At 44.8% G+C, this 24,543-nt stretch overlaps 1 protein-coding gene across 6 annotated transcripts in view; it reads right to left on the bottom strand.

Annotated features, from left to right (window-relative positions):
• The window catches only part of WASF2 (WASP family member 2), a 373,370-nt gene that overhangs the window by 140,199 nt on the left and 208,628 nt on the right, over nt 1–24,543 (bottom strand). For all 6 annotated transcript variants that reach the window (XM_069225037.1, XM_069225038.1, XM_069225035.1 and 3 more), the window contains one exon: nt 13,193–13,369. In XM_069225037.1, coding sequence (XP_069081138.1) covers nt 13,193–13,322 — 130 coding nt within the window. In that variant the 5' untranslated portion in view covers nt 13,323–13,369. The remainder of the gene's footprint in view (nt 1–13,192; nt 13,370–24,543) is intronic.

Genomic DNA, 24,543 nt, shown 5'->3' with positions numbered 1-24,543 from the left:
ATATATTTTTTTTTTGTATGTGTATACAGCAAAGCCTTAAAGTGTTGGTGATTGTTGAGGACAGTTAAGTAGCCTTATAAGGTAAATGCAGAGTTAAAGGTTGTCACTCCAGTGCATCTAACTTCTGACAGAGGCTACTTAACTATGCCATGTAAGGTAACAAATTAAAGGGGACATCAAATGTGACTCAACAGTGCAGTCAGGATTTATGACCAATTTAATGCTAACCATTTTCACGAAAGCTGCCATACTTTGACCCAGCTAGTACAGTTAATTCAACTGCCATGCCGAGGACAAAGGCTGTTGACAAAATGGACGTGCAACGCTCACCCACAGGATGGACTACAAAGGGTGTTTGCCCAAAAGGCAAGCATCAAAGGGTGATGCCGCCTTTGAAGAGCTGCTGTGGCAACACCCTCACACAAGAAGCCTTTTGTGTTCCCTAGACAGGGTAGAGCCAGTCCCAAGGAAAGGAATGAAAATGTCACTTACCCAGTGTACATCTGTTCGTGGCATCAGTCGCTGAAGATTCACATGTTGTGCATAGCCCGCCATCTGGTGTTGGGTCGGAGTGTTACAAGTTGTTTTTCTTCGAAGAAGTCTTTCGAGTCACAGGACCGAGGGACTCCTCCTCTTTGTCTCCATTGCGCATGGGCGTCGACTCCATCTTCGATTGTTTTCCCCGCAGAGGGTGAGGTAGGAGTTGTTTGTTAGTAATAGTGCCCATGCAATGGAGTGAACAAGTATGTACCTATTTAAGATTTAATATATTTACAAATGTACAAAGTTGAAGCTAACTTCCAAACGGCTACAGGCTCCCGGGGAGGTGGGTGGGCACATGTGAATCTTCAGCGACTGATGCCACGAACAGATGTACACTGGGTAAGTGACATTTTCAGTTCGATGGCATCTGTCGCTGTAGATACACATGTTGTGCATAGACTAATAAGCAGTTATCTCCCCAAAAGCGGTGGCTCAGCCTGTAGGAGTGGAAGTAGTCTGAAATAAGGTTCTTAGTACGGCTTGACCTACTGTGGCTTGTTGTGCGGATAGCACGTCTACACAGTAGTGCTTGGTAAATGTGTGAGGCGTAGACCATGTGGCTGCCTTACATATTTCGTGCATTGGAATATTCCCTAGGAAGGCCATGGTAGCGCCTTTCTTTCTGGTTGAGTGTGCCCTTGGTGTAATGGGCAGTTGTCTTTTTGCTTTAAGGTAGCAGATTTGGATGCACTTAACTATCCATCTGGCTATACCCTGTTTCGATATTGGGTTTCCTGCGTGAGGTTTTTGAAATGCAATAAACAGTTGTTTAGTTTTTCTGATGTTTTTAGTTCTGTTGATGTAGTACATTAGTGCCCTTTTGACGTCTAATGTATGTAGTGCCCTTTCAGCTATGGAATCTGGCTGTGGGAAGAACACTGGTAGCTCTACCGTTTGATTTAGGTGGAACGGTGAAATAACCTTTGGCAAAAATTTAGGATTGGTCCTTAGGACTACTTTACTTTTGTGTAGTTGGATAAAAGGTTCTTGTATTGTAAACGCCTGAATTTCACTTACTCTTCTTAGAGATGTGATGGCGATGAGAAATGCAACTTTCCAGGTTAGGAATTGTATTTCGCAAGAATGCATAGGGTCAAAGGGTGGACCCATGAGTCTTGTTAAGACGATGTTGAGGTTCCATGAAGGAACGGGTGGTGTCCTTGGTGGTATAATTCTTTTGAGGCCTTCCATAAACGCTTTAATGACAGGTATCCTAAATAGTGAAGTTGAATGGGTAATCTGCAGGTATGCAGATATTGCTGCGAGGTGTATTTTAATGGAAGAGAAGGCCAGGTTTGATTTTTGTAAGTGTAGTAAGTAACCCACTACATCCTTTGGAGATGCGTGTAATGGTTGAATTTGATTATGATGGCAGTAGCAAACAAACCTTTTCCATTTGCTTGCATAGCAGTGTCTAGTGGATGGTCTCCTAGCTTGCTTTATGACTTCCATACATTCTTGTGTGAGGTTTAAGTGTCCGAATTCTAGGATTTCAGGAGCCAGATTGCTAGATTCAGCGATGCTGGGTTTGGATGCCTGATCTGTTGTATGTGTTGTGTTAACAGATCTGGCCTGTTGGGCAACTTGACGTGGGGTACTACTGATAGGTCTAGCAGTGTTGTGTACCATGGTTGCCTTGCCCATGTTGGTGCTATCAGTATGAGTTTGAGTTGTTTTGACTCAATTTGTTTACTAGATATGGAAGGAGAGGGAGAGGGGGAAAAGCGTACGCAAATATCCCTGACCAGTTCATCCATAGGGCATTGCCTTGAGACTGCCTGTGTGGGTATCTGGATGCGAAGTTTTGGTATTTTGCGTTCTCCTTTGTTGCAAATAAGTCTATTTGAGGTGTTCCCCAACGTTTGAAGTAAGTGTTTAGAATTTGGGGGTGAATTTCCCATTCGTGGACCTGTTGGTGATCTCGAGAGAGATTGTCTGCAAGTTGATTCTGGATCCCTGGAATAAACTGTGCTATTAGGCGAATGTGGTTGTGAATTGCCCATTGCCATATTTGTTGTGCTAGAAGGCACAGCTGTGTCGAGTGTGTCCCCCCCTGTTTGTTTAGATAATACATTGTTGTCATGTTGTCCGTTTTGAGAAGAATGTATTTGTGAGTTATGATTGGTTGAAATGCTTTTAATGCTTGGAAAACTGCTAGTAGTTTGAGGTGATTTATATGCAGCTTTCTTTGATGTACATCCCATTGTCCTTGTATGCTGTGTTGATTGAGGTGTGCTCCCCACCCTGTCATGGAAGCATCTGTTGTTATCACGTATTGTGGCACTGGGTCTTGGAAAGGCCGCCCTTTGTTTAAATTTATATTGTTCCACCATAGAAGCGAGAGGTATGTTAGGCGGTCTATTAACACCAGATCTAGAAGGCGACCCTGTGCTTGTGACCATTGTGATGCTAGGCACTGTTGTAAGGGCCTCATGTGTAGTCTTGCGTTCGGGACAATGGCTATGCATGATGACATCATGCCTAGGAGTTGTAATATCATCTTCGACTGTATTTTTTGTGTTGGATACATGCGTTGTATAATCTTTTGGAAATTTTGAACCCTTTGTGGACTTGGAGTGGCTATTCCCCTCGTTGTGTCTATTGTCGCTCCTAGGTATTGTTGTACTTTGCACGGCAGAATGTGTGATTTCGCATAGTTGATGGTGAAACCGAGTTTGTAGAGGGTTTGTATGACCTGATCTGTGTGGTGTGAGCACCTTGTCAGTGAGTCGGTCTTGATTAGCCAGTCGTCTAGATACGGGAATACATGTATTTGCTGCCTTCTGATGTGTGCAGCCACTACTGCTAGGCATTTTGTGAAGACTCTTGGTGCAGTTGTTAAACCGAACGGCAATACTTTGAATTGGTAATGTATTCCTTTGAATACGAACCTTAGGTATTTTCTGTGCGACGGATGTATTGGTATGTGGAAATACGCGTCTTTGAGATCTAAGGTTGTCATGTAATCTTGTTGCTTTAGCAATGGTAACACTTCCTGTAGCGTGACCATGTGAAAGTGTTCTGATTTGATGTATGTGTTTAGTGTTCTGAGGTCTAGGATTGGTCTCAGTGTTTTGTCCTTCTTTGGTATTAGAAAGTACAGTGAGTAAACCCCTGTATTTGTTTGTGTATCTGGTACCAGTTCTATTGCGTTCTTTTGCAGTAATGCTTGAACTTCTATTTCTAGGAGGTCCGAATGTTGTTTTGATATATTCTGTGATCTTGGTGGTATGTTTGGAGGGATTTGTAGAAATTCTATGCAATAACCATGTTGGATAATTGCTAAGACCCAAGTGTCTGTTGTTATTTTCTCCCACGCTTGGTAATACTGACTTATTCTTCCCCCCACTGGTGTTGTGTGGAGGGGATGAGTGACGTGTGAGTCACTGTTTGGTTGTAGGTGTTTTGGGGCTTTGAAATTTTCCCCTGCTTCTAGGGAATTGTCCTCCTCTGTATTGGCCCCGAAAGCCTCCCCTTTGGTACTGTCCCTGGTAGGAGGACGGTGTCAAATGTGAGGTACTGGCTTGTGTGGCTTGACCCCGAAACCCCCCTCTAAAGGTTGTCTTGCGGAAGGTGTTGAAAGTGCCTCTGCTCTGCGGGGAGTAGAGCGCGCCCATGGCTTTTGCAGTGTCAGTGTCCTTTTTTAGCTTCTCAATTGCCGTGTCCACTTCAGGTCCGAACAATTGTTGCTCATTGAATGGCATATTGAGCACCGCCTGCTGTATCTCTGGTTTAAAACCAGATGTTCGTAGCCACGCGTGCCTTCGTATGGTTACTGCCGTGTTAATTGTTCTTGCTGCTGTGTCCGCTGCGTCCATAGAGGAGCGTATCTGGTTATTGGAGATGTTTTGGCCCTCCTCAACCACTTGTTTCCCCTCTTTTGTAGTTCTGTGGGTAGATGCTCAATGAGGTGTTGCATCTCGTCCCAGTGAGCTCTGTCATAGCGCGCTAGGAGCGCTTGAGAGTTAGCGATGCGCCACTGGTTTGCAGCCTGTACTGCGACCCTTTTACCGGCTGCATCGAACTTGCGGCTCTCCTTATCTGGGGGTGGTGCATCGCCCGATGTGCGAGAGTTTGCTCTCTTGCGAGCTGCCCCTACCACAACCGAATCTGGTGGCAGTTGTGAGGTGATGAAAGCTGGGTCTGTGGGAGGTGCTTTATATTTCTTTTCCACCCTCAGTGTTATTGCCCTACTCTTGACAGGCTCTTTGAATATGTCCTTTGCGTGCCTTAGCATTCCTGGGAGCATAGGCAGGCTTTGGTAGGTGCTATGTGTGGAAGAGAGGGTGTTGAAGAGGAAGTCATCCTCGACAGGCTCCGAGTGTAGAGACACGTTGTGGAACTCTGCTGCTCTAGCCACCACTTGTGAATATGCCGTGCTGTCTTCTGGTGGTGAGGGCTTCGTAGGATACGCCTCTGGACTGTTGTCCGACATTGGGGCGTCGTATAAGTCCCAAGCATCTTGGTCCTGGTCACCTTGGCTTAAGGTGGTGTGATCCGGTGAATGTGACGGAGTCTGTGCCGGTGAAATGTGAGCTACTGGTGGAGGAGAGGGTGGCGGAGTTACCTTCTTCACCAGTTTTGTTTGTGGTGCTTGTTCTTGTTGGAATTCAAGTCTCCTCTTCCTCCTAATAGGGGGAAGGGTGCTTATTTTCCCTGTTCCACTCTGTATAAAAATCCGTTTTTGAGTGTGGTCCACCTCGGTGGATTGTAATTCCTCCTCGAATCTATGCATTCGCATTAGAGAGGACAGTGATTGTTCCTCTGAATAGGAACCGGTAGTTGGCTCGGTTGCGGGTCGTTTTGGCACCGAAACTATGTCCACGCTCTTTTTCGGCTCCGAGGCGACTTTTCTCCTTTTCGGAGTCGAACCCTCTCGGCGTCGATCCTCCTCGGTGCCGCTGTCTCTGCGTCGAGCAGCTTCGGCTCCGCTATCTCGGCGTCGATCTTTGTCGGCAGCACTATCTCGGTCCCGAGATGGCTGGGTGCCTGTGTCTTGACCCGAGTCGGACGATCTCGGCACTATTTCGGCCTTCTTCGGTGCCGATGGTCGGTCACCGATTTTATGGGTTGAGCCATGGCCTGATGGCAGTGGCGTCCCCTGGGCCTTGTCAGTTTTCTTATGTGCTATCTTCGACGTCTTACTCACTGTTTCATGGTCGTCGAATTCGTCCGAGTCCGATTCATGGATCGAGAAGGCTTCTACTTCTTCTTGTTCCTCGAATTCTCGGTGTCCTGTCGGCGTGGACGCCATTTGCAGTCTTCTGGCTCGGCGGTCACGGAGCGTTTTTCGGGACCGGAACGCACGACAGGCCTCACAAGTTTCTTCCCTGTGCTCGGGTGACAGGCACAGGTTACAGACCGAATGTTGGTCTGTATATGGGTATTTGTTGTGGCATTTAGGACAGAATCGGAACGGGGTCCGTTCCATCAGCGTCGATGTCACACGCGGTCGGGCCGACCAGGCCCCGACGGGGGATCAAAAACTACCCCGAAGGGCAACGGAGATGTTATCGTATCGATTCGATGTCGATGCTATCTAATCCGATCCCGAACGCAACAATACCGACGTAATTTTCCGATTTTAAGCTAACTTTCCGTTCCGAAACCCGGAGCGAAAGGAACACGTCCGAACCCGATGGCGGAAAGAAAACAATCGAAGATGGAGTCGACGCCCATGCGCAATGGAGACAAAGAGGAGGAGTCCCTCGGTCCCGTGACTCGAAAGACTTCTTCGAAGAAAAACAACTCCGACCCAACACCAGATGGCGGGCTATGCACAACATGTGTATCTACAGCGACAGATGCCATCGAACAAACTGTTTCAGAACCAGTTTTCAGTGGGCGTGCTGCCCATGGTAACCACATCCCTAGAAGTGGGGTACCATGATCCTCACACTTGAGGAAGACATCAGTCATGCTGACTGTGGTGTGCAGATGCACTCTGGGATAGCCAGATGACACACATTATCAGAACTGTGCCACCAGATAGGAGGGAACCTACTAGCCCAATGGCTAATGACAGCATTGTCCCCTCAGGGCAATTTACTGAAATATAATGGGTACCCAGAGAAGTTAGTACTTGCTGGATTGAGAACAAGGATGAGAATAAGACCACTCTGCACCTGTTGGAAGTGCACAAAGAGAGGCTGCAACGCCAGAGCAACTGCACCTGCACTTTGGGCTAGGAGAGTTTGGGCCCTATTCTGCATGCTGATTTCCAGCACCAATCTGAAGCAGTGACTCGAAGGGTCAGAATAGCTGACCTCCCAGAATGGCACTGGGGACATTAAAGCTGAAAGAGCCCAAAATGCATCTCTGGTAGCCACAGCAGCTGTTTTGTCGCTACCGGACACCGGGCATTTTGACAGACAATTTGAAAATAGCCAGAAGTTGCACCCAAGTCTGCTGGACCCGTGGTTTGTGTCCGAATTTGTCCACCCCAAGGGAAACCAGCCCCCACCAAATGTTTGCACTAGAAAAGTTGTGTTGCAAAAACAAATGCTCTGCATTGGCAGCCCTTTGACCCCTGCATAGAGGACTTCGTGGGACCCCGAGAGCCATGGTCTGAGTTGCCTCCACTCACCTGTGGACTGAGGACTCAACCAGACTTCACTCCCATGGACCAAACATCATCAGTAGCATCCATTGAGCATCATTAAGTCTGTATACCTCAGCATCAGGACCACTCCATAGCAGTCAATGGTGGTTGTCTTGTAAAGTTTGGAACTCGTCATAAAAAGGCTCTGGTGGTCAGGTAACTGCCCAAAGTTTACTTTCTACACTCTTAAACCTCTATCTTGGTGGATTTGGTTACCCAGCCTCATTCAGAGTCGCTGAACACAGTATTACAAACGTTTAAAAAGTTTTAAAAAGTTTTAACTTGCCAAAACTTGTTTGCACTTGATTTCAAAGTTTTTAAATGTTTAAAAAATTCATATCTTCAGAACCTTGTTCCCAGTGGATTTTAGTCATCAGGGAATCTAAACTTCATGGAAACATGCTCTATTTTTATAAATTGGTGTCATGTCTCTTTCTTGTTTGGTGACTTTCTTATTTTGTTGTTTGGCGCTGTTAAATGCTTTACACATTCTTCCTTTGCTAAGCCTTGCTGCTCTGCGCCATAGTTACCAAAGGGTTGAGCTGAAGGTTAAGTAAATAACTCTGACTCTACCCAAGCAGACAAATGCAAGTGTACTGCACGATAAGATGCCAAACTTACCATATAGTATACTAATTTTCTTACACTGAACACGACTCTCCATAGTCAAATGGTGCAAGATGGGTCAACAGCAGCAAGGCTAAGGTGCCCACGAATCGGGCAGCTTGTAAGTGGTGATAAGCATGTTTTGCAATTAGGGTTTAGTTGAATGATAGAAATGTTGCAGCTTGTGCCATAATCTACAGGGCCATTAATGTCAATAACTTCACCTTGGTGACAACCATGGGCAACTGTAAATCCAAGATCTCTGCGGCCCTGCTAACAACCACTTGTAAAGGACGCACTCGCCTTAGAAGAGAGATTCAATGGCGAATTTAGTTTGGTATCAGGCAAGGAGTCCAGACCACTAGAATTTTGTCAGTCAAGGTAGCGGGCAGCATCAGTATAGTGAGGGTTGAACATTGCCCACCTCATCTCATTATCCTACTTGGTGTGGGGAACCTGCTCTTCAGAGTCAGAACTAAAAATTCAGCTGCCATTACAGATTGTCTTACAAATCTCCAACAGTACTGGTGCCAAGACAAGGGAACTGTAGTCGAACCATCCAAAGTGACAGTTGTACTTTTGTTATCTCATAGCGCAACTTAAGTCGAGATATGTATCCGACATCAAAATACAAAGTCCAGAAGCGATACCTATGGAGCAGTGTGTGGCGCCACGGGCAAGGCCTGTGGCAAAGGTGTCAATACACAGCTTGGTATTGGCCAAAGGTTAGACCACAGCCGAACAAGGTCACTCAGCGAAGGATCCACCAGCAGAAGTCCAACGGCAGGCTCTAACAAGTCTGTGGGACCTAAAGGAGCGCAGAAGGAACAGACCTGGAACCATCTGGATTCACTACAGCATTGCCCCCATAAAGGACTGAGTCTGCTTGGGAGTCTACGACGGCACAGGAAATGAATGGCACATAGGCTTCAATCTGGGAATCGGGTCAGAGTCTGATGGCAATGCCATGGAAAAAGCCTTTGAGTTCTGACTGCATGGCATCTCCCAGTTAACAGGAAAGGTGGTGAGGCAGGGGAGTGGAAAATAGAGTTTCGTTTGACCTTATGCTTGAATACAGACTGGTCTTTTAATTTCATTTTGAACTTCTCTAAGTACAGGTAGGGGAAAATAGGCCACAGATCTGAAAAGACGCCGGTCCACTAGTGCTCTGCAACGTAGGAGCTGCCTTGGTGGTCTACAATAGCCTTCAGATACATCAGAGAGCATTTGTCACAGCGCTTTGCGTTGCGCTTACAGCCACAGCACCAAAGTTAGACATCTGTTTCCTGCTGACGTGGCATGGCTTAAGCCCTGTACTTTTAGGGGAAGACATCCCTCTAGACTGTCGCGAAATGCGATTTTGCGAAATTGGTAAAAACAGAAAAAGTTGTGAGCACAGCTCTGGATCTACATCAAAAGGAGTGCAAAAAGAGGACCTAATGTTAGGGCACAGAAGTTGCGCCTTTATGGAGCTCCGTGCCATCACTTCTGAAGATGGAACAGAGCTGCCTAACAGTTCAATGCCACCACGTCACCATACCGAATCTATTGCAGGAAAAGCTTCAGGATACAATTTGGCACCTGGGGGACTCAAAGCCTGAGGAACCTGCACTCTTTGAGACACTGAGTTTCTGGAAGACAGAGTTTCCACACCCATCCTTCTTTCTTTAAACTAGCATTTTAGCAACGCTGTGCTTTAGGAATTGAACAATATTCCAGTGGAGAAAAATAAATAACCAGAGCCCAAAGAAGTTGGCCTTTATCTGTGAGTAGTTGATATAAAGCTCTTCAGTCTGAGATGCCAACAAAAAAGCACTCTATAAATGTGCAGAGATTAATCTGACTATAGGCACCAGAACGTAAATAGAGACCAATTTAAGAGGATTGATGCCTTAGTCCTCCAACAAAGGGAAAGCTTCATATGACAGGAACTGCAATTACTTCGTGCTAAATCTCTGGAGAGTGAATCCAATTCAGAGGCAGATTCTGCAAAGAATCTCTATCTGCAACCTTGTAGAAGGGAAAATGAACAGCAAGAAAATAAGTCCTAGGATTCTGAAGAACCACGAAACCAGCCACACCAAAGGTAAGCGGTTCATAGTATAGGGTTTCCACTGTCAGACAAAAAGAAAGATAATCTCAAAAGGAGGGTATCCTATGGTCGGAAGAGACTCCTGGCTCTCAAAAGGATTGAGCAACATTTATTGATGCCGTCCCCTTTACAGTGCATCGAATGCCTGAAATATGTCAAAAGAATGTCTCATTAAGTTGGGTGTTAAGATAAGATGCATGCTACAAAGGGCTCTGTCTATGCCAAAAACATAACATAGCGATTGAGTTTTACTCAAGGACAAAATTATAGATTTCCACTTTGTGTGAGAAAGTTAACTAGAAGAACAGCTGGGTGTATTATAGGCATGAGGTGCAACCCTTTAAATATTCTGAATGATAATTGATGTGTAAACTCTCTCCTTAGAGGACGACGGTAAGCAACATTTAGAACAGATAGCAGGCGACCTAAATAGAGATGAAATGCATTTACTAAACAGTAGGCTAAAATGAAGATTTACATTTTTTTACCAAATATGTTAAATGAGGGTGCAACTGACATGTTGTATAAGTGTGTTCAGAAAAAAAGTTGGTAGAATCAAAAGGAAAACTACTGGTGAAAAGCTTACAACAAATATGAAAGAAGAAGGGCTTTAAAAATGTAAAGATAAGACAACTGGATATGGTGGGTATAATCTATAGATTAATTTAGTTTGGAGCAAGGTTTCTGCTTTGCTAGTCTGAGGCAGATTGTTTTATTTAGACCGCTGCCCTGTCATAAAATCTCAGAACACCCAGAACAGATGGCAATCACCAAGCGTTTGAGGAGCTGAAGAAAGTGTGCAGATTGATTTCCCAGGTGCGACTACATTCCTCTCGGACGGTCTGTGGAAGACACAAGTAACGTAATTCCATGAAAGGGTTAGGCCACGGCTTTACACTGAACATCATTCTTTAAATAAGATGAGCAGAACCAGGCACGCTTAAGCATACACATCAAGCCTGCTGAATGTTCAAGCAGATGCGTCAGTCAACTTTTGCGGGGCAACCCTTTCACCTCACCACCTCAGGAGGAAGTGGTGGTGCAAATGTATGGATATTAGACCAATTCTGTAGAAGGCACATGCCGTTACAGAAGCAGAGTCGGCCTGTCATTCTGTAAGAGAGAAAGTGCACTTCTCAAAAACCTTGGTACCCAACCCAAAACAGATAAAGGATATTTGTCGTTTTCCTCAGCTGCAATTAAAAGCAGCAGGTTGTACTTGTAAACTGGTCATAATGATCAAAGGGTTCTCATTTTGGTGTTTTGTACTTAAAGGTTCAGGGATTAGATATGAAAGGTTCTGAAAAAGGCTCGTTTTATGCAAGTAAAGGATGCGTGATCTGAGACAAATGGAACTCCACAAGGGATTTGCATAGTTTGGGGAAATCCCGGGAAGAATGGAATGAAGGAATGACTAATGGTTCTATAATCTGTCAAGAGAGATGGTACTGCTTGGTAGGAGTGTTTCCTTTGTGATCAGTGTCTACAATCTGCAGCGGGACTATATTCTGCAGATTCCATCATTATTTCTTTGAGTTGCAGCTTGAAAAGTTTTTTTTTATGTAGGATATCCACTGTGGTGGATGCAGATACTGGTTCTAGATTGGACTATCTGTTAAGATTTTTCTCTTCAAGTTGGTCTACCACAACACGATTAAAGTGGTCTGACAAGATCCATGTCACAACAGTTTCGGTGATATGCCCAGCCAAATCGGCCCTATGGCCAAAGGCACAGGCAACATCACTTTTGCTCCTGAAGTCACTTGGGAGCTAGATGATCTTTATTTTTTTCAGTCAGTAGGAAGCACTAAAGAAATAAAAATAAAAGAGGAACATGCATTCAAAAATTGTTAAACATGCATTGGGGCATTTGGATATTTGTAAGACAAAATACTGGATCCTGATTGAAGATGTTGGTGGAGGGAGTGGTTTCAAAATAAACGATAAACCCAAGATATTCTGTAAAATAACTAGGGCTTTGAATTTCATCCTTCAACACAGGAGCTGCAACCAACTAGTCAAGTCGTACAGAGAAGTAACCCAAAGGATTAAGCCCTCTCCTGAATACGGAAATATGAACATACCCAAGAAGAGAGATCACTGAACACTGAAGACAAATTTAGTACCTAAGAAGACAGCAGTCAGTAATGTATCCACCCCAAAACAAGAAATTTCCTCAAAGTAGATTTGGCACCAACTTGTGTTTCTCGTTCTCTTCATCCTTCTTGTGCGTTTCAGATTTATAAACATAAAATGAAGTATGTTCGACAACCAATTTCATTTTGAAAACTTTACAAGGACTTGAGATAGGGCGGCGGAGGTTAGGGGTTTGGAAAACAATTGTTCCAGGCAAGACCAGTAGAGGGGAAAGGGGTAGAGACTATTTCGGAGAGAAGGGATTTAGCTAAGCCCTCTCAATATACTTTGCGATTTTAGTTTCACATGCCCACTCCACTCCAGGATGGCTTTATACTGTTGGTGAGGTGACCATGCTATAGGTAGGGGGTGAGAGTATTAAAATATATATATATGGCAATCCAGAAGTGCGTCCACAGAGAGAAGTGAAGCATTGGAAGCGAATGGTATCTTCAGCACGTGAGAAAGTGGAGTGGGTGGGCAGGTGGCCAATGCTGACGCCGCTCAGAGCAGGCAGACTGGAAGCCTGTGCCGGGCTGGAGAGAGCCTACTGTGCATGTGTGTTTGGCCAGCAGGCCCAAGGTGGCCGCCCAAACACACATGTACAATGAGGTGCACTCCCCCTCAGTGCTCGTCACAGCCTGTGGTCCCGCCCCTTTAACTAAAAAAAACGATAACATAGTTTATTATCATTTTTTTTGTAAAAGGTTTGCAGCTGCTGCTGGCGGGGGGATGGGACGGCAATGCTCCACCGCCCTAGCGGAGGAGTCACACCTACTGGAGCGAGACATGATAGAGTTGATAGGTGCGCAAGGGGTGTGTTCCACTGCCCAAACCATTGCCAGAGGCTGCACTAAGGACAGCATTGGAAGGGAGTTCAATGTCGAAAATCTGTAGAGTAGCAAAGCTGACAAACTTTATTTTTCGCTTTCTAAGGAAATTGGGAAAGATTATAGGTGGATATTTTTCATGGTTTAGCTTTGGGGCTATTGCAGCAGAGGAAAGAATTAAAATAGCAGCCAAGGTAAGAGACAGCAAAAAGAGTTACGCATTCCATGAGAGCCCTTAATCTCATTCACCTAGATAGAATACCCCTCATGATGTTTTTCCAGCAGAATAGTCCAATGTACCTTCACTGATAATCACTCAGACCAAGACCTTCACACCTCTGTACTCACGCAAGCAACCTCACATGTGGCCAAAGCAGGACTCACTTAGACTGCCAAGCTGTCGGATGACATTAGACAGCGTGATGTTGGTCATACACTCCAGCTCGCTCTGCACGCTGGGCAGGGCCTGGCGACACAGGTGCCTTGGCTCGATGTTCCTAGTCACGAGCGGCATAGTGCTTCAGCTGCGGACAAGCTCACCGTCCAAAATAATCAAGAAACCTGATGGCAAAAAAAAGGATAATTGAGAATGGGCACAGTGGAAAGTGCATGATTCAGGAAACAATACACTGAAAAAAATGCATGAGGGAGACGGCAGCATAGTATCAGCAGACAGTAAAAAGCATTCTCCAAGCTCTCCATCAACAAATGTGACTAGTTTACCAATAGCTCAATCACCTAGCACACCCACAGCATACTCACCCATCAACACTTTAACATGGCTCATCCACAGCACTCAATTAGCTGAACCACAGCAAACTTTCCCAGTTCACCATGAGCGTTGTTCTTGATCACCACAGCACACTCCCAGAGCTTGCCCAAAGGACACTTGCTTGGATTGCCATCACACTCATATCGCCTTCCTACTGTATACACCTTGCTTACTGCACTCTAACCTGCCCACAACCACACCTCCTTAGCTCACAATCACCTCAGTTCCTTAAGTTGCTTCATCTAAACACCTCCAGCACATTCCCAGAAAGCTCTTCTAGCACGGTACCACCAGAATCCTCCAGTCTATTTCTACCACATGCCCTAGCTCGGACCAGCCACATTTCCCACAGCTTGCTCCCCCATACTCCCCAAGCATGCCGCCACTAGCACCCATTTCACATGCTCAGTCTATTACCTTAAAACTAGAGCCTCTCCTCCCTCCAGGAACTCCTGCGGCTCACCTGCCTTCGTATATTCCCTCAGGACAAGCTCCTCTCACCCCAGTACATTCTCTAAATTTGTCCTTTGCATTAACATCTCGCACCTCACCTTTTCACTACGTTACCTTAGTTTAAGCCCAACCTAACTGTAACTCCATTCACACTCATCACTCTTCAGTTCATCCTAAGGATACCAGAGCACGACTGTCTACACGGTCCTGTATCACAACTCACAGCATGCATCACCAGCTCCCTTTGACCATCCCCTTTAACTAGTGTTCTTGTTAAGTATTTGGAATGTGCAAACAAATCCAGAGGCCCAGTTTCTTGGTACAGTAAACATTAAAGCATACATATAAATCATAATTAATAAGACCGAAACGGTAACAAAAAAAGTTAAAAGAAGCCAACACAAAATGAAAAGAACAAAATAGAAAGTGGCATTAAAAAGGACAGCATGCAAACAATTATATGTACAACACAAAGATAAAAGTGTTCTGAAATGGAGAGGTTGCTGGGGAGCAATAGTGTTGATTTTCAGGTTGTCACATTCCTATTCACCCTCCCTTCCTCTAATGGCTGTATCTTAAGCAGATGCTACCGTAAATTTATGCTTAAAGCAGCGCATTTCAGGAGATTGTTCAAGGGCTTCAATCTTGCCACTTAATGATCTGCCATCGAAGTAGGGATGAACAATTTGTGGTCAGAGCAGGAGTCGAACAGGTCAGAGAAAATTGAAGCATTTTTCTGCTGATCACTTTCCAAATCAGTCACAGAAATCCCTTTTGGGTTCTGGTGACCTTGGGCGAATCTGACAAATTGAGATTAAATACAAATGAATTGATCACAACGTATTTTTTCTCAGAACAAATATGATGTAAATAGGTCAATGTTTGTGTAAAATACAGTTTCTGACCAGATTGTTTTGGAGACTCAAGTATGGGGTCGTGCAGTACTGCAATCAGTACATTGCTAATGCTGGTATTAGTAATTTGTGGAATTCCACTATTAATCTAGGTTAAATGTGCTATAAAAAGCACAGGTGGAAATTGGTGGAATTCACTGCAGGTCAAAAGATAGCAGAGAATCGAAAAAGCACCCAGATTATGTGCCAGATTCTGTCCCACTTTCACTGAAGCAGATGGTTGGATTGACAGGGAGATACCAATGGTTTTTATTTATGAACAAGTTGCCTGTTTTATTACTTTTTAAGAATTTAGTTTTCACCCTTATCCATTTTTTTATTGTTGAAAGACATCTGATGATCTTTTGTTGAAGTTGCTTCTTAAGGCAACCAAAAATTGTGTATCACCTGAGTACATCTGACTTCACTTTAATCACATGAGCTGTGGGAAACATAGGTAGGTTACAAGGGAGAGGCAGCAGAGCGGACAGCTCTCCCACACCTCCAGTTTGTCCCTTCAAATACTGCTCTTACTACTCTCCTCCGTACACTACCGGAAACAATTCCTTCTTCTCTACCTCCAAACTCCTCCACCTCTAAACGTTGTAGTGCAAGCTCTCCTTGTCTTTCACAGCGCAGCCCAAGCTCGCCCACTGCAGTCAATTCCGCGAGCTTGCTTTCCCCTCAGCAATGTGAATAGGTGCTGCATGAAGGCGATGCATGCACCAAGGGCCCAGCATGCACAGTGGAGTGGTTTCCTAAATGTGCATGACAAGCTGAGTTTCTGCCAGGAGGTGAATGAATAGAAGAAAGGGACAGGTTAAATTAGTTTTTAAACTTTATTCTCACTCCTATACTTACATACGGTCCAGCACTCTGTTTTACTTTATCTCAGGACATGTAAGGTCTATTTTTAATGGGCGAAGAACATAGGACATCAAACTATTAGGTGAAGTCTCTCAAGATGACAATATGGTCCACAATTTGAGTTAACAAATCATCCTTTATTGAAGAATACGTTTTCCATACACAATTTCATTAGTAGTCAAAGGCAACTCGTTTCATTTACTGGACACTTCTTCAGGGCCTTAATTTCTTGATATCACATATGGGGTACACTTTCTTCATGAGTCGTATCTGCACTGTATCACACTATACAAGTTGTACCTCGAGTCCACTCACAAGTCCTGACACATCTCATCGATTGGCGTGCTCACATTGTGACATCGTTAGACTTCATATACCTTACATACATAGACCTTATATGTTGGATTGCTAGGATGGAATCCAGATATTAACTAAAACTGGCTGCCAGGACACACTGTCCAAGTATTTGATATCTTTCTGAGCTAAGAAGGAGGTTAATGGCTGCTTTCCTTGAACTCCTTACACCTGATGTAAATTGAACTGATATTGTTTGGTGACAGTGGCAAGTGCTCCGTCTTTTCTCTTAAACCACAGACATTTTTGTGAATCTTTCATTATTGTCTTCTACATCCTCTTCAGATAGTTGGTTGGCAACTTGAACTGGTTGCAGACTGTTGCCAGATCGACCTGACCCGACGACCTAATAGTGATACATTTATATAGCAGTAACACACTGCAATTGGGGCAATGAGACAGCAGCCTATGCCATAAGTACACTCTTCCGCCCTGCATATTACTTTAGTTTTCCACACAGCAAATTGCCCTTGCACACACCACTGGTATAATGATTTCAATCACTCCAAATATTCCAATTAAACACATCAGGCTGCACAATACGGAAGACATGGGTTAGATGTAAACTCTGGGATAAGAAACCAATAGAACCCTCATCTTCAATTCCAAACAGGAACAGGAAAGAAACTGGCCACTTGCTGCAGATTAGCTAACCGGCACAGTGTATCAAGCAAAGCTAAACCTTGGCAGACCAAAAGTAAGCAGTGAAGCCTAAACTGTGAGAGTAAAGCTGTGAAGCAAACTCCACGCTAGACGGGATATAGGTGGGAAGGAGAAGTGGGGATGGACTGCAAAGGTTGGCAGTGAGGCCGAATCTATAGAGGCTTAAGGTGGGCAGAAAACTCCAGACTGCATGGACGAAAAGATGGACAGCATAGCCTAAACTAAGAGCCCAATAACAGCAGTGATGTCCAAGCTATGCACGCACAAGGTGGAAAATGAAGCCTAAGTTATGTAGGACCACAGCGGAGTTTTAAAACCCAAGCTACCTGGGTCCAGTTTGGAAAATGAAGCCCTCGTGATGAAAAGTCCAAGTTATTTTTGAGGGCCGGCACTTATTCTTCTGCCTCAAGCATTTGCTGCGAGTAAAAGACAGACATGAGAAAGACAGAGGAAGGGAAAAACTAAAAAGCGTCACAAAGGGAGAGAGCAGAAAGCTGAACGAGTGAGCTGAAGGGGCAGCGAGTGACTGTAAATGGATTAAAGAGGCCCGAGATGGATTCAGGACAACACTGCCTCAGTATTCCGTGTTCCCACATTTATTTGCATCAGCCGCATGTTTAAGAGGAGAGCTTTGGGCACCGGCACGTTTTTATTTATAAATTTAGCACTGGCCCAAATATATCCCCATCATCACCTCCTCTCCTGGACCCAACAGAAGCCTTTGAGCTTGCCAACCTTGCAATCCTCAGTAGGAGTATGCCAAGTCAGAACACAGCAGGAAGTGTTCTATTTTGGTTCTCATCCTACTTTGCAAACACTAATATATTACCGCCTACCTGCCAGCGGACTCAAACCCCATCCTTATTTCAGTGATATTACCATGGCTTCCCTCCTACAACATAGAACCTCACTAAGTAACCTCCTTGGCTCATTCATTTGCTACTACTACAACTTCATTAATACCAAAAAAATATTCTTAGCCATCCTTCATAGGACTCTTAATATCTTGGAAGATTAAATAAGCTGCCTTAAAACAGTTAAAGACAGGCATGTGCTGAGTGACATTAAACTAACCATCGCCCAGTGATCATTTCCCCAATATGATACTCTTCTGACCCTCAGCTTGGAATCTAGATTTCTAGTGAATCAGTTTCATGTAACCTTTTCCTGTCACAATCCTAGTGCATAATGAAGGGAGCCTGGAACAATACCAGCCACAGAGGCAGCGGAAGGAAGCCAGAGGTCAAAGCCACACAATCAAGGGTGGCTGAGAGACAGGGTCACACACTCATAACAAAGTTTGAAGAACATGTTGTGTATCTTCAGAAATGCTCTTTTCTGGTGGATATGTGAGCTACTTGCAGATTTCTCACCGTTTCAATTATCTCTACCTCAGAAATGACATCACACAGCCACAAAAAATGCAACCCCAGCACAGTGACGTCAAGTCCCAGGCCTTTTTTCCATGCCAGCACTGGTGGAAACAAGGCTGTCAAAATTGACAGGAGCTTCTGCGTACCAAAACTGACACAGAACCTTAATAAAGGTTGGATGAGCACTCCATAGACCAGGGAGGCATGCATGATTGGTGCGGAATCTGCAGCTAGAGTATCCACCAGAATGATCAGTACAGAGGATACGTCATTTTGGATGGATACTTCTACTGACAGAATCCTCACCTCTTTAATCAATACCAAACCATGTATCTAAGGTGGTGGGTCTGAGGAGATGAGTAAACCAGAATGTTTTGCAACACAGAACTGGCAAAAATATAAATTCCTGCACACTTCAGGGTCAAGGTAATAATGCCTGAGGAAGTTGTAGACTGACGTCCACGCTGCAGCTCAGCAGATTTCCAGGACATTAATGATGGAATAGGACCCAGTGCCTTCGGGAGGCTCCTTCTTAGCAACAGCATAGCAGATTTTGACATACAGCATGATCCAGCAGGTCATAGTCTGCTTGTAAAACACCTTTTAAAAAAAAAGCTGATCTCGCAGGTCTGCCAATGCAGAAAAGGAGGGCCCTGTGAAAACTCAGGCGATGCAGTTGCTTCTGTTGGATGGGGTAAGACGGTGGGTCGAAGGTCAGTGGGTCGAAGGTCATTAGAGTCATACACTGAATAACATGAATCAGGGAAACCACCTTTGGTAGGAAGGAAGCCTTAGTTTAAAGGACCAGTTTGTCTGTGATAAATTAAGTTGAAGGACTAAGAGTAAAAGCCTGCCACTTGCCAACGTGCAGAGTGGAGGTAATGGTAATCAAGGACTTTGTCTAAAAGCTAAGCAGCCACAAAAGAGAACTGTACATTGGCTCGAAGGAGGAACAAGTTAGGAACGTGAGCACCATGTTAAGGACCCACTGAGGCATGGTAATGGGAGATGAGGGAAACAAATGAGTCATCCTCTTCGTAAAACGCCTCGTAATAGGAGACAAACAATGGCGGATGATTTGGCAAAACAAAGAAAAGATTAAGGGCTGACCGATAATACTTTACACTGCGCCCACACCAAAGCCTTGCCAGGACAAGTAAAATGCAAAGTGCAACACACTGTACAAATGTGCCTTAAGGGGGACAATGAAGAAATGAAATGGGGCCAATGTCCAGAATGCAGACATCTGGCAGAGAAGCGACAATCTGACAAGATGATTTCCACCACCCCTGCAGGCAAGTCCAAGAAGCTTATATTGTCCCACTCAATCTACAGGCACGAAGGTAGAGGCTATGGAGGTAAGGATGCAGAACCTGCCCATTCAATTGTAATAGGAGGTCAACTCTGACTCGAAGAGGAGGACATCAGGACAGGCAGAGCAGATTTGAGTACCACACCCTTTGAAGCCAGTCCAGTGTGATCAAGACCATATATATATGGTTCAGACACCCATTCCTCTTAACACAATGCACCAGAGGAATGGATGGGAAGGCGAAGTGCAGCTCGACTGCCACCTCAGGAGGAACACCTCCCCAGGGCCCCATACAGAGTAAACTGCAGAGGACAGAACAGTCGGCATTTGGAGTTCTCATGAGTGACAAAGGTCCACTAGAGAGCTGTCTCTGAGGGGTCACCTACTGTTAAAGATACCACTTGGGGCTGGCAATAAGAGACTGACTGAGCCAGTTAGCCAGCACTTTCAGAGGGATTTGAGTATGAGCCCAAAGTTACAATCTCAGTGCCTCCAGTGATGTGGGACCTGAGCCTATGCTACTTTGCTGGCGTACCACAGAGCGGTCATGTTGTCCATCACGACCTGATCTACTATAGATGGAAAGTAGGAATTCTTTGAGGGCTAGGCAGAAAGCACAAAGCCCTAGTAGAGTGATTTTTCATTTATTCTTCTTGGGAAACTACAAGCTTCTGATCTTCAATGCATTGGAGTAACCACCCCAACTGAGGGAGGAGCGCTCGGTCACTATAATAGCCACTGCTAGTGGAGCACAGAAGGCGTTCATGACCGTTTAACTGTTCTGAAACAAGCCGAAGTCTTGAGCCACTTCCAGGGAAATTTCAATGCTTTTCATCAAAAGTCCCCAGTGCTAGACCCTATCAAAACAGGTGCAGCAGTGGAGTGCATGCAGTTATCACCATGTGCGAGGAATCCGCAATATGCATTTAGGGAGCACACATAAAAAGCACAGAACTGTCAAGACCAGAAGAGCTCCCTGGGGAAACACTGCGATGATAGACTGAATGGCTCTCATTCACTGAGGAGGAAGGAGGAACTTGTGGAGGGAATAGTTTTCAGCTTCACCCTATTAAGAGAAGAGGCGGGGAGGGCCATAGATGTGACCTGTGGAGGTTGATGGAAAAAATCCAGGCTGAAGAACAGGGTGATTGTGACCGGTATGTAGTTTGACACCATCTGTGGCGAACCCATCTTTAGCATCCAGTTGTCGAAGTACGGCAATACAGAAATCCCTGACCTAAGAAGATGCACTACAACTACAGATATCACCTTTGTCAAGATTAGAGAGGCTGATGACAGCTAAAACAGAAGGGCTGCTAATTAAAAGTTGGTATAGCCCACCACCAAATGAAAGTACCTCCTGTGCAACTTCAGGATAGGTAAATAAAACACACACATTCTGCAAGTCAAGGGACATCACCCAGTGTTCCAGAACCAAAATGACCTAACAAGAGAAAACATAATGAACTTCTCCTTGTGGAGGAAAGCATTCAGAATGCAAAGGCCCACAGTGAGACAGACTGGTGTCTTTTTTAGAAACAAGAAAATAAAATAGAGCAGCAACCCCACAACATTTTATCTCTTGGAATCCACTCTATGTCCTGCCCCTTGCTCAGAGGAAAAAACGCTTGCTGCTGAATGCAACCAAGGTCCTCGGAGGTGACGTAAGGAACAGGAGGATGGGAGGCAACACGTCCTGGAAGGGAAGGGCTTAGTCTTGTCCACCACCATGGAATGCTGGAAGGCTCAGCGTTTCATGGTGGTGGACTGTAGGGGGGGATCAAGTGAAAGAACACACTCCCCCCTACAGGCCACACACGCTCCCTCAAGGGCAAGTGAAATTAGGTTTTTTGGGGGGGGGGGGGGCAGAGAGGAGGATAAGTACTGCTGCTGCCATCTACATACTTAGCAGTCGCCACACTACCCGTAGTGAGAAAAGATTTATTGGGCTGCTGCAAGGGCTTCTGCATGGGCTATGGGGCTGGTGCCACCGACCAAACCATAGTTCGAACTGGTTTGAAATGTGAATGTGCTGCAGACTTTCTGTGAAGAGGTTAGCCTTGTTTTCCTTCAAGGCTACAGCAACTCAAGAACCTCTGCAGTCTTCCTCATTACAGCTGTGAAAGAGGCAACTTCCTCTGTGGGAGTTCCACTTCCAACTACCCAAAAACACTCCAAATCCACCTCTAGGGAGACATCCAGACCACCGGGGAATATAGTGATCACTATCTATCAGTGCTAGTAAAGGGGAGGCGATTTGCCCAACTATTATCATCATCATGGTAAATAATACTTGGCATCTGAATGGGGTCTGAACAGAACCGAATAGATCCCCCAAGCTTGCCAAAATATTCATCCAAGTCAAAGGCTTGTATGGGGACAGTTCTTCCATCAATTGCAGTGTTTCAGCAAGGACCTGACCAAAATATCCTTGGACTTTAGAAAATTTGCCATCTTTTGTCATGAATCTGAAGAAAGACTAGTAGTGACGAAGACAGCACCAGTGGTGGAGTAACCAGTAAGACCTTAGGCAGAGGAAGCGGTTTGGCCGGCACCACTAGGCCATCAAGAAGAGGCTGAATAGAGTTGACCATAACTAGGGATGGAATTAACGTCTGAAGCCACGCTGGAGTGCCGAGGACTTCTTGGAGTCCACATGATCACCAGAAGGAGCCAAATTGAAGTGTAAAAGTGCCGGCACGGGTGAAATCTGATATCTGAAGGTCACTGAAATGGACTACTGGGCTCTGTGGATGCTGAAGCAGAGACCAAATGCAGCGCTAGTTGCATCTCAGCAAAACAAGCTCCAAAGACTTCTTTGAGGTCAGTCAGGAAGTGAAACCACCTACTGAAAGACCTATCCCTCGAGAAGAAGTCACATGGAAAAAGTGAGGAATTCCTCTTGTGGGGTCTCCTGTGCGTCTTCTGGGACGGCTTGTCTTCGTTCTTGGAGGCAGCCTGTGTTACGACTCAATCTTGTGCCCTATGCACAGTGGGTATTACTCGCCTGCCTCATTCTACATTGTGGCACCTTTCCATCTCAAAAGCTCCATTACTCCCCTGAATCATTGACTCTCCTGTGTGTGTTGCTATGCAAGTTTCATCTAGTTTGCACCTGCAGGTATTACAATCCCTTGTAGTGCCCTTATAGGAAAGACACGTTCCACTGGAAAACATTAGGATGTACTATCCTGCACTTATCTCCATTTTATTTGCTGATGTCAATTACCGTTTGCACCTGCACATGGCTTGTCCCAGTTTCCTTTGGAAGCCTCCTCCTGAGATAGATGCCCTTCTCGAACACTCTTGGCTTCCTGCATAAACAGCCTCTCTGAACTTACATCGGGGCTTGACCTGTATTCGGATCCCACACAAGTCTCCACCAAGTCATGCGCAAGCAGCTTCCCTGGACTCATCTCCCGAGTTGGATGGACTTCATGTGCTCCTGGTCAGCACAAGCTTTGTCCCTGCACTCAACTCCAGAGTCACCCAGACCATCCTCACTTCGTTTCTGCCAGCCTTGTTTCTGCACCATCTGCTAAGTCTTACGGAAACCACCGGACGCTCTTAGCCTTCCAGGTCCTTTCCGAGGACCCAAGATCCTGACTCCCGAGATCCCTCAGAGTCTCTCCCCCTTGAGCAACGATTCCACTTCTTCTCTAACTTCCTGCAACGACCTGTCTGCTGCCTCCAAATTCCTGTAAAGTACTTCCCATGTTAACTAATTGTTCCTAGGTTAGTGCGCTCTAATCTTCATTAATCATTGGAGGCCTATCTGTAATTCTCGTTGCTTCTGCCTATGGACTCCTTCTTCAAGCCTTGGTTTTCCAAACTGTTTGCCCATTGACTAGAGACTGTCTCCTAAATCACCTGCACCTCCAATTTTTGAACTCAGTTTTATCATGTTTTCTGGCATAGCTTAGGGGTGTTTTGCGAGGCCACCCTTGAATTGAGTGTTACAGTATTTCCTAGTGTATCTTTGGAGTGCCCGTGACTCCAACTTGTGTTTCAGCATAATCGTGTATCTAGATTGTTTCTGGGAGAGTCTCTTAACTCCAATCCATGTCAGACCTCAAAAAATCTACTCGCCAACTCACTATGGCGAGTCATATTTTATCAGGTCGAGCTATTTTTAGTACCTACTTGTTCTTTCTGGCCAGTTGACAATGAACAGGTGTTCAGAAAGTGAAGGAGCAATAAAGACATCTTTAAATCTTGTTCTTGTCACATTTGCTCTGGGTTCAGAAACAGAGGTTAAACGTCAGTTTATCTTACAATTAATTCTCCTTCTGAGTGCGAGTTCCAGGATTTTGTAAGGTGAACTGTCTGACCTGTTGTAGAAAGAGTGTGAAATGGCAGGCTGGAGGGTGTCAGTATTTTCCTAACACACACCATTTAAATAACTAAGTCAACTGCACAAACATTTACAAACATATTTCAGTAGTTATGAAAGCCCATTGTCTGTACTTCTCTATGATGAAAGAATATTTTAGTAGGATGAAAACTAATCAGAACACTATACATGGTGATGTGCAAAGAATAAATGTGTTTTCTGAAACCCACTTTTCACAGATTGTTAGTACGTTATATAGTTTTATCAGTAAAGCTGCAAGTTAGTGGGAAGGTTTTTGGACATTTCTTGGAAATGTACTGTCCCTAAATGACAGTGTGTGGCCACATCATGCTTCGGTAATATATTTACTAAAGGTGAGCATGTAACCACAAACTGAGAAACACTCCTGCACGGATAGCAATACTTTTAGTAAACTAAGAAGCAAGTCGTGGATCATATGTGGGCTAGATTATTTTTATAAATGGGGCAAACATTTAGTCGATTTAATCAAACAAGAGTTTTTTTGTACAGCAGAAATCCTGAGCTGACATATCTGAAGGTGCACTCATATGTGACAACAAAAAGACTCTAAATTAAAATATTTGCCTAGGATCACACAATTTGAGACCTGTTTACAGTTCAAGTACAATACTGTTATAGTCAAGTAGATTATTCAAGTTACTCAAGTGACCTCAAACATACCTTGAGAGTTGTT

Source organism: Pleurodeles waltl, chromosome 3_1, assembly GCF_031143425.1.
Source record: "Pleurodeles waltl isolate 20211129_DDA chromosome 3_1, aPleWal1.hap1.20221129, whole genome shotgun sequence".
Classification (NCBI taxonomy): domain Eukaryota; kingdom Metazoa; phylum Chordata; class Amphibia; order Caudata; family Salamandridae; genus Pleurodeles; species Pleurodeles waltl.
The sequence above is the reverse complement of the archived record's forward strand: the minus strand, read 5'-3'. Positions and strand labels throughout refer to the sequence as shown.